Source organism: Dendronephthya gigantea, unplaced genomic scaffold, assembly GCF_004324835.1.
Source record: "Dendronephthya gigantea isolate DGI-Jeju-01 unplaced genomic scaffold, DenGig_1.0 000027F, whole genome shotgun sequence".
Classification (NCBI taxonomy): Eukaryota; Metazoa; Cnidaria; class Anthozoa; order Malacalcyonacea; family Nephtheidae; genus Dendronephthya; species Dendronephthya gigantea.
The window spans coordinates 181,190-196,006 of record NW_021163037.1 but is presented as its reverse complement, the minus strand read 5'-3'; the positions used below and the strand labels follow the sequence as shown (position 1 = coordinate 196,006).

Below are 14,817 nucleotides of genomic sequence, written 5' to 3'. Positions count from 1 at the left end.
TAGTGCTGTCGTGAATTATTGTTACAAATTGCTTAAAAGCACTTGACGAAAACCAGCGCGAAATTTATCGCTGAAAAAATTGTAAAGGATAGGATTGATGATTGGTGGAAGAAACGAAAGTAGTCGTAGCGATGAATTAAGTAGCTCTAGGGTGGTGCTCATTGTTCGTACTTCATTGAATGCCATGATTATATGAAATATTGTGTATGGCCAATGGCATACCAAGATTGCAACAAGAACTGTGATTAACATAACCATGGTTTTGCGGTGATTGTTGATCGTAAAGTTGCTCTGTTGACTTCTCGTCGCGTGTGACAGTCTCACTTCTTTACCACGACTTCGGAGCTTCATAATAATCCGTGAATACAAGTGAAATACTGTCACAAACGGGAGGACATTATACGCAAAAAATACGCTGATAAGGTAATATTTTGGTTTTTGAACATATGGCAGGTATTGCAAAGAACCATTATGCTTACTCGTTTCATTAAATGGAAAGTACTTCTCTTTGAACACAGGAGCAGTATTTCTAATGAGAAGTTGACTTGATGCGAAAGCCCAAATGGTGATTAGCAACATCATGACAGTAATTTTCTTATTCTTTGTCAGTTGTTTAAGTGGGTGAACGATGGCCAGGAATCTGTCAAAAAAAAACTGACTCAGCTATATATATTAAAACAATTGGAATGCTGAATTGAAGTGGACCGAATAAAGATAGAAAATCGATCCTGTAATTAAAATATATAAAGAAACGATGCTGAAAGAAATACATGCACGGATATATACGAATAGTCAAAATGGACGAACTATTCTGCATATATAGAGTATATTGAAATTAATAGTCCTTTACTGCAGCTATGTCAAGATATCAATTTTACCTTTCTATTGCTATAGCTACTACTGTATATACAGAAATAACCGCACAAAAGGTGGTTACACATTCGAAAATTTTTTGGAAGATTTTTCCAAGTTGAATGCTGTTGTTGATATGCTGCAGAAATAGTGGAGGTGTCGTAAAAACTATCAGCGTGATGTCAAATATAGATAAATGAGCAATCAAAATATCGATAATATTCCGCGTAGTTTGTTTTTTCACCACCACCAGGACAATGACGTTTCCTGAAATAGACAGATGAATTTTCGTTCGATGAATATGTAAAGTATATATGTAGAAAAAGAACTGATGATAAACATGAAATGAAAGGCAAACTATCAGCAAAATATATGGTCACAACACCACGTCTGATTGGTGTCCTGTTAATTGGAGAATACAGGCAGATAGAATAGTACTGTATGGAAAGGAATCTGGTTAGGAAACATACAACAACATTATCTTATCGCGCATTTGTAACTCTAATGTCAGTTGTGAACTCGGTTGATATTTATGTATCACTCCCCTCGAAAACATGGAGGCAGGTGCTAAAATATGACACCGACACATGGTCTTATAATCGTGCCATTCTCTAGGAGTTGCAATTGATAAAAGATTGATTCTGACATTCCTGCATGAGAGTTTATTATATATTCGAAACAATACACCCGTTTACTGAGAAGTGTGAGTGAGTGCTCGCAACATTATATAATAGTGAAAATGTGCACGAGCCAGATCTTTATAACTGCATGTTGAATTAAGATATATAGCCTTCTAGATATATAGATATATACAACCCATAGGCATAGTAAGAGTATGAAGTGCCAAAGAAAAGAACACTTATATATTCAAAAACAGCACGCATAATTATTATTTCATATATATACTTACCGATGATTCCAATTATTGCAAGCACAATGTAAGCAGAACAGAAAGCGATCACCTTAGCGCTCATATCTCACTAATCTCAGTAAGTTACTACAGGGTTAGCCGCAAAACTTCTTCCTTGTTGCACGTGTGTTACATGCATGACCAAATCGAATAAACTAGAACTGAGAAGAAAACCTCTCAAAACAAACAATAGAAACTGCACTAAAAATACAAATTTTACATTTTATTTCTAAACTAATCTATGGATCGTACGCATTTTTATATTTGATTGAATAAACATATCATTGACGAGAAAAGGCGAACAGGTATAGTAACCTACTGAACATAGAAATTTCGCATTCCCATTCTTGTGTTCTCTTTACGACGGGATCATTTTTGGCATATCTGAAATGATTTTATTTAAAGTATCTAAATATAAGGTAACTGACATGAATCACCTGCACAGTCGTGGTGCGTCGCAAGGAAAGTCACATCTCCTGATTAATTTCAAAACTGTGAGGGAAATTCTATAGCAAGGTTTTCTGCTATCTGTTCTTATTACCTAACCATTCGCCGTTATTCAATAGTCCTATGGCTATGTATATGCAACTAAACAAAAAATTTCAATTAGTTGTGGGAAAATAAATACTATGCACGAAGCAGCAATTTTTAATTATATTTTACATCTAAATTTTATCATTTCAAAAATATTACACATAATCATATTTAAATTAAAGATTTATAGATATTAGTTTGGATCGTTATTAAATTTTCATTATCAACAGAGCTTGCTTTAAAAAACTGGTTAGTCGAATTTAAAAAATCTTTCGTGACGATTAGTCGATCACTATCATAAAATAATATACAATTAAAAAGTATTTCTGAAACAAGAATACAGTACTAAAATTGATAGGAATAGGATGTGTATAGACACTTTGTCTTTGCTTGATTCGGTTTCATCATCGCCCTGAAGAGAAATTAAAGTTTCTTGAGTATATTGCATTATTAAAATGAATCATCTTGTATTCTTGGATTTCATATGACATCATAGATTTCATGGAGCAACTCAAAATCAAGGCACTGTGCACAATCGCAGTTCATGATCAATGCATATGTGTTGCCGGTTTGTATTTTGTAGCAAATAAGTGCAATTTTGTATAACTTCTTCATTTATGTTTATGTTTAATTAAAACATTTAGGACTGCACTCAAATCACTGAATATGAAATACTTGGTAAAACCCACAGATCCAAAATTTTAAAATTGGGTCATTACTGACAGGTTTTATGATACTATACTGAACTTTTGTAAAATTCCAGTTCTGTTTAATAGCATCACTTACCATTTCCAAAGGCACTAAATTACTTTTTTCCATCACCCAAAATGTATTTTTGTCTTCAGCTATTGTCGCATAAAACGTAACATTTCCTGTAAAACTACGGTTTGTTGGAGGCTTCCAGTAGAACTCCAAATTATCCTGCCTGTTTGAGTTGTTGTGTGTTATAGTTGAGTTTTCATGAAACTGAACATAAAAGAAGACAAAATGATACTACATCTTAGCAACATCAGTGTACTAAACAATACTACATGCACTGTGTTAGATATATAATTATGCTATTTTAAAACTTAAAAGTAAAATAGTCAGCTGTCACGCAGCCAGCACCGCAAAACCACTCCAAATCAAACAGTAAATTTAATTGAGTAGATTACTTTACATCTAGAAGACATACACCAAAATCTTAGCCCTGTCAATCATAACAACACAGGCTCTCTTCTTTCAACACCACTGAAAAAGGCTTGGGATTATAATATTCATCTTTGTGAATACAGAGAAAATTTGATTGGAACATTTGCATTGTTTTCTTATGGTTAAACACAAGGAATTTATAATCCTAGCAAATTTCGTTCAAGTGAAAAAAACATAACAAAGCCACATTAACTACATTGGCAACTACCAAAGTTATTGTGCCACTAGTTATTGTTTTCACAGCAACCACTTATAAATATAATTGTCTAGGTATTTCCATTATATTAATAATATTGTTAATACAGGTGCCACTTGGTATACTAATGCCTAAAGTAAATATACAACATATGGTCGATTTCAAAAATGTCAAAAAATTACCACGAACCTACAACCCAAATTTGAACAAAACTGTATTTTTTGCACACTACAATAACTGGGGCTAATCCTAAAATATAAATTAGTTTGATCGGAGACACTTCTGCGCTGAATTTTGATTAATGGCTAAACTTAAGGTTCGCATATAAACGCATAAAGTCCCTTTTTGACAAAAAATACCTAAATAAAAACCTATGGATTTTTTAGATGAAAATTGTTTATTCAGTAAATTAATTCCACACTCCAGCAATCTGATTGGTTTTAAGCGCTCAATACTCGAATTTGTAAAAAATCTCTTCTTAATAAAATCACTATTTTGTAAACAACCGGCCCCAGGAATCTATCTTGCAACGATGAGAAATCAGAAATCCTATCACCGAACGCACTTGCTAATCTTTAATTACTTCTAATATCATTTATATGATTGTAAATGTTAAAAGCAACCAACCAAGAAATATAAATCGCAATGAAGTCACATGTATAACCTACTACAATCGATTTCTCGTCATGATGCGCAAGCCGTTCAAGCTACTGAAGGTGCCCTTACAATTTATAAATTACCTCAGCAAGTGAGCAGTCCAGATACCTAACGTTAGCCTCGTTAGCCTCGTTAGGATTCTTAACGTTTATGAAGCTGCCAATTGCGGGTTTGTTGATTCCCAATCTACCCTGTATGACAAAACCTTGTATTTTATTTCCATTACCGTCGACAGAAACACGAATCATTCTCATATGCCTGTCCCATTTAGCAGTGAATGTATACGGACTTGGGATTGCCTGAGTTTCAGCATATCGGCCCGATCTTGGAATAATATGCCATGGCTTCAGGTTGAAACAAGCGCGTGACGGAGCCCCATCTGGATAAGATGAAACACACTTAAAAACAATAACCAGGACGATAGTCTTTATTGGACACATTGTACCAATACCTCCCATTCAACTTTCAACTGTTTGCTGTTCTAGCCAAGAGTGGGTTCATAAAAGCCTAAACGATGTTGAAGCAACCGGCGTGAAATGTATTCGTCAACATACACGTCTGTGGCCTGTGGGCGTGTGGTCTACAACAAGTTGATACGCATTGTCCGATTGCGTTACAGTGAATGCAGTATGCAATATGTTTCAAAGACTCTTAGTCGCATGAAATGATAGATTATTTTTATGATATGTTTGAAAACGTTAAAAAAATGTGTATTTAGCATAGATTATTCAACTGATTATGCAATACTTTGTATTAGCTTCATATAGCGAATGTTTGTTCCCCCTCGCCTTTTCCTGTGCGACCTTTCGCGTATGCGATAAGGAAATACCCTTGAGTATTGGTTGAGTATGATATGACAATAGCTCGGGAAGCGGAAACGTTTCGACAACATATTTATATTTTTCAAAGTGAAATATCGCCAAAGATGTGACAAGATTGTGCTACGGCTACAGCCATGCATATTTATTTAGCATTAAATATACATACCGATAGTATGCTTTGGAATATTAAAGATATTTCACGTTTAACGGGGTTGAAATAACTGAAATACCTTTAAACAATACCTGTTATAATGCCAACAGAAAATTGCATACAATTTTGTAACAATCAATCCGATCAAGGACCGAATGTCGAGTTGAAATTTTTTAACCGGCCTTTAACTTTGCAAGGAGGAATGTAGAGACCGGCAGACCGCTTATTTATAACTGTGAAAGGAATATAACTGTCTATGGATATTTATACATTACATACACTACAGAATATTTGTTTAGTTTAGTAAGGCCAGGGAAGTGAAACCAGCTGCGATTGGAGGTCAACCGCGGATTCTCCATTTTTTTCTAAAGTTTTGTCATAGATATATTCTGGTTAAATTTCCGTCACTCAGATTCTTGGATTAACTGTCTTAAGATTAGCTGATATTCTCAATTTTCACTATATAGAGTGTCTTAATTCTGCATAGTTCAAAAATATTTACTGATGAAAATACGTAAAAGAATTTTACTATTTCCTTGCTGAGGAGTGACCACTTCACGAATGACGTGCACCTGTTTCCACTTGTTTTGCGTGTTAAAATGTTTTGCCTGTGTCTCTTAGAGTTGGCATAAAAGACTTCTAAAATGATGCAGCAATATGGGCGATAAAAAGAATATAGACAAGTTAAGAATAGTAAAACTTTATTGTTCCGATCCAACGTTAATATTATAATAACTAATATAATAGATATGTACATCGACAAATAATTAATTATATATAATATATGAAATATCTACAGTGTCGCGGGAACACGTAAGACGGTACTGCAATGTTTTTCCGGTTGAGTCAAGACGAAATCCGACTTCCTTATATGGTCAAAGTTGGAGATGTGAATCCGATATAATGAAAAAACTTTTTGAAAAGGTTGATGTTTATCCGGCCTAGCATTTCACTCGCCTCTTTAGTTTTTTTCCTTGCCGTTTCAGAGCCAGAAAAATCTATACCAGGGGGCGGTTGTATGTAAAGGTATAGTTTATACAAATTAAGTAAAAACAATAAATTATACTAAACAGATACTTGGGACCTTTTAGTTGGGTGATGCCTAACCTAAATTTTGATATACAAAATGATTTTCTATTAACAATAGTTGCCAAAATATTGTATAGTATAATCCTGCGATTATGAAATTGCAGTTAAAAGTCAGTTTATACTTGAAATATTGAATACCGGCCCCAAGACCCATGTAAAAGATATCAACGTGGCGACCTATATATATCAGATGATTCAGATCAGGTTATCGAAACCAAAATCAATGGACCTCAGCTTTTACTCCCTTTTAACATATAATAAGCTCATTTTATGTGGCATGTGTTTAATGCATTTTGGGATTAAAAAAACTTACAGGTTATGAGGTTTGAGATGAAAGAGTCAGTGAGGATTCATACAGGAATAGAAATCTCACGTACGCCTTCACCTGCGTGAAAACGTGCATTACAAGAAAATTCCTAGATTATTCTCTAATTACATGCATGAACGGAGCATCTAATGATCGCCACTCCCTTTCCTTCGGTATACGCATATTTTGCGGTCTTTAATTGTTCACACAAAATTCCAAAATACTACATGACATTGCTCTATTACGTATATTGCATTAATTAATAATGAACGAACGACAAATCTATCGTTAAAAAGATCGTTAAAGATGATAAAATAAAAAAGAATGAATGTTGCCCCTAGAAAAAAGCAAAATTATTTTTGTTAATTTATTATATATAATACATAAATCATAATACTAATCAGTCTCATCCAACCGAACCCGATACCAGGTGAATTTTTTGGATAAAATAGGTCTATGAAATCAATTTTTAAAGGTAGGAAGATAAAATAAATCTTAAATAATAATTTGACCGCGTTCTTAAATATTCAAAAAGAGATAAATCCGGGCCAAAAAAACCACATAAACAAGAGAATAGAAGAAGACATATGTGGTTTGCGGTTATATACAACAGTACAACTCAACAAAGCTCAGTGGAAGATGCACGTTTGTGCACAGAGGAATTTGTATTATATATTGTATATATGCATTTCTACCGTGTTAACGTAAAATAACTATGACGATGGAAATAAACTAGAATCGATACATGCAGGACAAAGTTATTTTTACACTCAGGCCCTATTCATAGTGATTAGTGCGTCAAAACGACTTGCTTCATTTCTCAGCTCAAAACATTGAATAAAATTTAATCGTATATTCACTAATTTTTTATATCTCGTGAAAAAATTACTGTCTATACTTACTGGTGCGCCATTTTTCAGGTCCTAGAAGTACGAGAAAATATTTGTTATACATCTTTATATAGCAAAATGGAGAATAAGAGCTATTGCAATGAAGAAAGGATTTTACCGTAAAGCCAAAGAAAGGCCTGTATAATATCCTGCGCGTGTCTACCCTGTGACTGCATGTCTAGACACACATCAACATTCATATTGATATCTTTATTGTCGGTCATTGTCATTGTCACTATATTTTTATAGCCAACACAAACGATATACACAAACATAGTCATTACGTTACAATTGATATTCTTTCCGGTCTGAGCGGTAAATGGAAAGCGGAAAAAATTACGTATCATTAGCACAACTGATTTAACCGTATGTTTTTTCGCTCTAAATGGTAAAATGGTCCACATGTATTTTGAGTGCACGCATAAAATCTTTGTATTTATGGATTATTCATAACAGGGTTGCGCTGCGTGCCGGTCATGCACTTACCAAAACATATATTTCGTTACTCGAAGCCCTTAGCCAGAATGTTTCATGATTCTTTGCCAATGTCGCGTAAAACCTGACAGTGATGTTTTTAGTTATTGGCTCGGCTGGACTCCACAGGAATGTGATATTCATCTTCTTCCGGCTAGAATCCTTATGTGTTATACTTGAAAATTCAGGGTACTTGAATTGAAAGAACGAAATTTTATAAATGATTCGGAAGCACAAGACCAACGAAGACAATATATTATACAAATAATCTAAAAATGATGCACGCAAGCAATTTTCAAAAAATGACATCATTCACATTAGATCTCAAAATTACAGACAAACCAAACCAATCGTCTAAGCCACCACAGTCAGACCCCAGACCCCAGTTCCCAACCTCGCAGGCCAGGCCCCATTCCCGGCAAAAGTTTCAAAATATCAATTTTGCACTGTCAGAGGAGGGGCGTTTTGATAATTGATAAACTGTTCCAAAATATTCTGTCCATATAACGATGAATCTCAGTATTTTCAAATTGTATTTAACTTAACGACTTCAGCGTAACTATATACATCAGTCATCATAAACGCTGATTATTTATTATTTAATTCAGTTACTCAATACTGTATAACAGAAAGATGAATTCAGTACCTGATCATCTTTGTCGCACTCCTGGTACTTTGCTAGATCGCTGGATTCAAATTTCCCAATTGGTTTTCCCCGCTCGCTTTCCCGTGCTTGAATGAGAAATCCAGCAACATATTCTGATTCCGACCCGGTTATAAAAAGACGAATAAATCCGCCTTCAATTTTGGCTCTTAGTTGGTATGGAATCGTATCTAAAGGACGAGTCTGAACAAGGGGAGGAAAACCGTCTCTTCTTTTATGATCAGGCTGCATATGATAGCAACTTTTTGTCGGGGCGCCGTCGGGTTTGCCAAATACAACTCGACCAGTGAGACATATAATAACCAGTTGTAGAACATTCATCGTCGATATAAATTTGATTCTGCTGACCTATTACGTTTGTAAGACCTTCGTTTATTCTACTTTTTTGTATCAACTCGAAGCACGCGATTATATATTATTCGTAACGAAGACAATTGTGACAGATATCGAAGAAAGAAGAAACTATAAGGTTTCCGGGGCTGGTGTTGTTTATATAGCTAAATTAGCATATGTTATATAGCTACTATATAATTAAATATTTAATTACAAGGTCAAGTTATTTTCATTACGTCAGACATGCGGTGCTTGGGAGTATATTATGGCGCGCCAGACGGGACAAAAATACTTCCTTTAAAATACATGACTTGTTTTTGAAAATTACACCTATAAATGTGCGCATATAGAACTTTCCAAAGGATTTAAAACTTATCTTACAAAAACTACACCTTTTCAAAGAGAATAATATACTTTTTTGGGAACAATAGTTGTTATATTTTAAAACTATCCAACACGCAAAAGACTTGTTCCTTTTAATAACACTTCTTTTTTAATTTGATCGCGGGCTCAGAAAAGGCTCACGCTTTGATCGTGGGCCACTGTGTCGTGGGCGCATGTGGAAAAATTTGTAAATTACTTACCTTCATGTATTTCTTCATTTACATAAAACGTTTTCGAAGTTTTACATTCTTATAGTTTTAAACTTTAAATAAAAAACATGGCCGAGGAACTAATGAACCGATTAATTAATGCTGTTGATAATCTAAGAGAGGGAAGTCAACTCCGAAATCAAAATAACAACAATAACAATCAAGAGTTAAGAGGTAATGGACAGACCATAGAAAATACAATGAGGCGCCTCTATCCAAGCACTGATTCTGACCGGAGCTATGTACCTAGTGTTAGAAACTTCGAGCCATCGACCAACTATCGACCGAAGAAAGGAAAGAAGAACCTGGGTAAAAAGAGAAAGCAGATCGATAATTCTGCTGATAAAGGGAATTCCAACAAAGAAAAACCTGTTTTGCGCGATGTGATTCTTTTGCCATCGCCGAAAATCGTTGATGTGCCACGTGGGTTGAAGCGGGAGAAATTGTATACGCAAGGATGTTGTATTTCTGCTTTTGAAATCTGCGATAGCCACTCTGAAAAGGAAATCAGAAATAAAATGATCACTGCATTTGGTGAAAAGTTGAAAGGTTTGCCAGATCCAAAATTCAAATTTGTTAGAGCAGTTGGAAACAAAATAGTTGATCCCTCGTGTGAAACATACACCGGAAAAGTCTTAAAATACTTAAACAAGCAGGGACCAATATATGTTCGTGCTGTGTCAGCAATTTTTCAAGAGGACTTGAGCAATCCGTGGAGCGATGATGACTCAAGTATTGCAGACCAAGTGGAGGATTTGCCATTGGAAAGTAGTGATGACGAAGTTCTGCTTGTGCATGCATTCCAACAGAGTAAGAAAGATAACACTAAGGCTAAAGTTCATGATAGTGACCAAGGTGAAGCAAGTACCTCTGGTGTCACCGCAAAAAAAAGCAAGTGCCCCACATGCTACAGAAGTTTCCCTTTAACTGAGATTGCAGAACATGCTGACACTTGTGCAGAATTAGCAGATGGCTTTTCCTCCAGCAGGCAAACATATGGAGATTTACTAATGGAATTTCCATGTGATGACATTATTGATGTGGATGCAGAAACAAGTTGTGTTGCTGAAGAAGTGCCAAAGAATGATCAAATTAATCTTCAGGAGTGTTTAGAAGCTCTCCAGAAGAATATTCATGAAGCAAGAAGTACCATATATGTTCGTCGCAAACTGCTATGGGAAGATTATGTAGATGCTAACAATCACAACAAGTGGTTTAATCCTCAAAATTCTCTCAAGGTCAACTTCATTGGGGAGAAGGCTGTGGATGGTGGAGGACCGAAACGAGAATTTTTTTGCGGTAATTATATTCAAAACATTTACTGAATTCATTGTATATCGTCATTATTATATGTTTATGAGGTACAGTGACTTACACCATATCTCATATTCTCATGTTTCTATCTAGGACTTCTGTTTTTCTTAAAGTCTAATTCTGTAGATTTTAAAATTTATAGAAACCATGAAACAAATGGAAATTCGCTTGTTCAGTGATGGAATTCCAGTTAAAAGCACAATGGCTCTAACTGAGGGACACTTCAAAGTTGCAGGTCTACTGATGGCCTCAAGTGTTCTGCAAGGTGGTCCAGCTCCTAACTTTTTAGCCAATTGGGTGTATCAGTTTATTTCAGGTGGCCTTGATGCAGTGACCATTCAAGTCAATGATGTAAAAAGAGATTCTCTTAAAGTTGCAGTAGAAAAGGTTAGAATGGGTATATATCAAAACTATTTCCATGAGAATGTCAGCCTATATTTGTAATTTTTTTCAACCTATTGTAGGAACTAAAATGTGTTGCTTTATTAAATATATTTTTGCTTTTTTTTACTCATGTTAATCAGCATTTTGATTTTAATAGTTTTTTTACCTAGTTTACATGTTAAGTACATAAAGAAATTGAGATAGTGGGTTGATATATAATCAATTATTAATATCAGTAATATCACACATTTTTTAAGATTGCAATTGCCACATCTGATAGTGAGCTGCAAGAAATTCTGCTCGGAGATGAAGTGATGGCTGAGTTAGATAGAATAGGTTATAGAAGAATTCCAACCAGAGAAAGTGTTAAGAACAAGGAAAATCTAATAAGGTAGTCACAATTTGCTATGTTTGCAATTATTATGATCAAGCCTTTTTCTTTCCCTTCATACTCCAGTGTTTAGACACATTCATATGAATTTATGGATAACTTATTGGGATCAAAACCCATCCATTATTTTCGTTTCAATAATAAATATTGTGATTAATGCTAAAATTCATCAATTATTAGATGCATTTGTGTGAATGAGGCTGTGGTCCCAAAGATACCAATGCTTAACCAATTAGGAGAAGGTTTGGAACAGTATGGGCTGTTACATGAAATTCGAAAATACCCAGAATTATTCAAACCAATATTTACAGCAAATAGCAGCTTTGATATCACAGCTGATGACCTCATCCAGCGATTAGTTGTACATTTTAGTGAACAACAGCTTTTGAAATCAAAAGAACAGGACATATTCAAATACTTTACAGATTTCATCCAGACTTTGTACTATGAAGGTATCATTTGACATTTTAACTAACTACAATACAACAATTCCCAAAAGACTATTTCTAATTTTCTTTACTGTAGGTATATGTGAGGCTCCAGACTTGAAACTGAAGGATGTGTTGAAATTTATTACTGGTTGTGAATCTATTCCACCCATTGGTTTTCCTTGCTCTCTTAATGTCCATTTCAGGCATGATTGCCCCAGTGGTTGCAAGTGTAGACCAACAGCATCTACTTGTGCTTTGGTGATAATACTACCAATTCATTCATGCTCATCTCAAGAACTTGGTGACCTTCTTATCTCTGCCCTGTGCGACTGTTGTGGCTTTGGAAATCTTTAGATTCCTGCTGAATTGCAATCTAACTTTATTAACAGCTGGCTTGAAAATTGTAACAAGAATAATAAAAGCATGACATTTGGCAAATTTTTGGGGAGCTGGCAAAATAGCATTGTTCTAAATGTCATGCAAAGGAATTTTTTTTATTTATGCATCTTTGTTATAGCTAATGAGTTGCTGGAAAAATATATTAAAGTTGCTGATTTACTGAACTAATTTTCCCAAGGCATTTTGTATACCTGCACTGACTGCACATGCTTATGATTCTTAAGTCAATACTGCCTAAATATTGCAAGCATTGCCAAATGTTATGCTTTTATTAGGGGTGACATCCATACTTGTACTGCACCTACCCATGGTAGTAGCATGGTAGTATGAGTGTAGATGTCACCCTCATTCAGTTTTAAATTTCATACTAAGTTATTAAGTTACTAAACAAATGGCAACTATTGTTTATTAATGTTATTGTTGGTGTTCATTTGTGCATGTCTTTACTGCACATTTTATGTTTCAGTTGTTTATATTTACAAAAGGTCTTTTCTCTAAGATTGACAACTGTTGTCTATTCAAGGAGTATTCCTATTACCATGTTGTGTTTAGAGTTCAGACAGAGCCAAATACATTTCATGTGTCAGCTTAACTAAATGGCTTGCTTGCTTCTGTTTGCCTATTTCCAATATGTATTTCTCATAAAGCAATATTCTTGTCACTAATCTATTTCTTGTTGGAACTCTTCTACAAGGTTTATAGATCTCTTATACAGGGTGATTCCAAAGTTTCCATCCTCATTTAGAGGGTCTACATGACTGTGGAGGAATACTTCCTCTTCCTCAGAGAGTTCAACAAGAGATCTTGGTACAACCACATGATTATTTGTTTGCAATTGTGGGGTAGGCCCATCATCATCCACACCATACTCATTGAAGTTGACTGTTTCAAAATCCAAAACATCTCGAACTGCTCTGTAGTCAGACTCAGCAAATTCATAAAAACCTGCTGTCCAAAGTTGTAATGGACTCTGATTTCCCTCGGTTCTGATGGGATGATGATTCCATTGGCTATAAAGCATTCAAGTGCCCGGTTCACTCTTGGCATGAAGACATATTGTAAAGCAAACATATGATTTCATTGTCTGTATCAAGGTCACCATTTGCCTCAAGGAAATAGAAAAGATTATGGTAATGTTGCACATATGTGAAGACATCCTTCACAACCGTTCAATCCTCTGATTGTGGACCGATCTGCCTGTAATAACAGGATTGGATTGTATGTTGTACTTCTGCAACATGTATCTTGCAACTTCCACATTTTCTGTTCCATGATCTGTGCGTATACGACGAGGAAAGTGAAATTTTCTAGTACCATGCAAAACTGTTCCAAGACAGTTACAGCCTCATTGTTATTAGAGCATTGGAGGAACACAACTGCTCTGGAATACCCATCTATACCTCCATGAATCACCATTCTCCATCGTATGAGCTTATGATTCCCATCCAAATGCCTATGAGTAAACATTGCATTTATATTGGTAAATAAGTAAAATAACTAGTAATTGTGTATCCCTTATCTGGTCACCAAAAGCAAATTGCATTGATTGTATATTAGATGATATTCACTTGTAATATTTGATTATGAAATTCTTCCCAGTAATTGGAGGGTAAAAAACAGAAACCCATTGTTACACAAACAACTATTTCCAACACTCCCAAATTATTTCTCCTTGAATTCTTAGCATTGGGAATCCCAATGCTAATAATTCCAGGAATAACAACTGGCATTGCAAATTGTGCTTAAACATTCTCCCATATTACATTTACACCTTTACCCACATACCATAGTGCATTTGGAGTGGGGACATTATAAACTCTTCTTTTGATTGAGGTATGTCTTCGAAGCATTCGATTCACTGGATCGACACGGAAAATTGATGCACGGACTCTCTCCCTTTTAACTTTAAGATTCTTTGCAGTAAGTGCGCCCATAACCATTCTTTCTCCTGAGTTTGGTGATGAAGTGAGAATAGATGAAATTTTCTCGTCCAATTCTTCATCTGTAATACAAGTATAAGTGTCCTCCCCAACTGGTAAAGAGAGTTCATGTCTTCGACGTAAAATTGTTTTCACAGACACACCAAGCATATCTGAAATTGCTTTCCATGTGAAGTTCAGTGAACGTAGACCAACAAGCTGGGCACGGGGTATTAAAAATTTTGGACGTCCTTTCCCAGAATTTTGTCGCTTATCTATTGGGCACACATATTGTAAATCGTCTCTACCAAAGCCAT

At 35.1% G+C, this 14,817-nt stretch overlaps 3 protein-coding genes across 3 annotated transcripts; 1 reads left to right on the top strand and 2 right to left on the bottom strand.

Moving 5' to 3' along the window:
- Positions 1–4,588, bottom strand: LOC114523278 (neuropeptide Y receptor type 1-like). The gene is made up of 4 exons (XM_028544154.1): positions 4,424–4,588; positions 3,735–3,753; positions 879–1,119; positions 1–415 (listed from the first exon to the last, which is right to left on the bottom strand). Exons 1-4 carry the CDS (start codon positions 4,586–4,588, stop codon positions 22–24), a joined length of 819 nt encoding a protein of 272 aa, XP_028399955.1. The 3' UTR covers positions 1–21.
- A 1,462-nt stretch (positions 4,589–6,050) lies between these two features.
- On the bottom strand, positions 6,051–9,207 carry LOC114523503 (putative defense protein 1). The gene is made up of 4 exons (XM_028544448.1): positions 8,719–9,207; positions 8,085–8,264; positions 7,611–7,631; positions 6,051–7,045 (listed from the first exon to the last, which is right to left on the bottom strand). The coding sequence occupies exons 1-4, from the start codon at positions 9,055–9,057 to the stop codon at positions 6,968–6,970; spliced, it is 618 nt and encodes a 205-aa protein (XP_028400249.1). The 5' UTR covers positions 9,058–9,207; the 3' UTR covers positions 6,051–6,967.
- Positions 9,208–9,432: 225 nt separating this feature from the next.
- LOC114523408 lies at positions 9,433–13,563 on the top strand. The gene is made up of 5 exons (XM_028544311.1): positions 9,433–10,961; positions 11,119–11,363; positions 11,618–11,751; positions 11,932–12,203; positions 12,277–13,563. Exons 1-5 carry the CDS (start codon positions 9,731–9,733, stop codon positions 12,534–12,536), a joined length of 2,142 nt encoding a protein of 713 aa, XP_028400112.1. The 5' UTR covers positions 9,433–9,730; the 3' UTR covers positions 12,537–13,563.
- The last annotated feature ends 1,254 nt before the right edge of the window (positions 13,564–14,817 follow it).

Excerpts from the sequence above, each read along its gene's own strand:
- LOC114523278 (XM_028544154.1), bottom strand. The coding sequence starts at position 4,588 with ATGATTCGTGTTTCTGTCGACGGTAATGGAAATAAAATACAAGGTTTT. Across the intron at positions 416-878 it reads GTAGCTATAGCAATAGAAAG|CGTATTTTTTGCGTATAATG; the intron begins GTAAAATTGATA and ends TTACCTTATCAG.
- LOC114523503 (XM_028544448.1), bottom strand. The coding sequence starts at position 9,057 with ATGAATGTTCTACAACTGGTTATTATATGTCTCACTGGTCGAGTTGTA. Across the intron at positions 7,632-8,084 it reads GTAACGAAATATATGTTTTG|GACCTGAAAAATGGCGCACC; the intron begins GTAAGTGCATGA and ends TCGTACTTCTAG. Across the intron at positions 7,046-7,610 it reads ACCTGAAAAATGGCGCACCA|GGGCAACATTCATTCTTTTT; the intron begins GTAAGTATAGAC and ends GCTTTTTTCTAG.
- LOC114523408 (XM_028544311.1), top strand. The coding sequence starts at position 9,731 with ATGGCCGAGGAACTAATGAACCGATTAATTAATGCTGTTGATAATCTA. Across the intron at positions 11,364-11,617 it reads TTAAAGTTGCAGTAGAAAAG|ATTGCAATTGCCACATCTGA; the intron begins GTTAGAATGGGT and ends ACATTTTTTAAG. Across the intron at positions 12,204-12,276 it reads CCAGACTTTGTACTATGAAG|GTATATGTGAGGCTCCAGAC; the intron begins GTATCATTTGAC and ends TCTTTACTGTAG.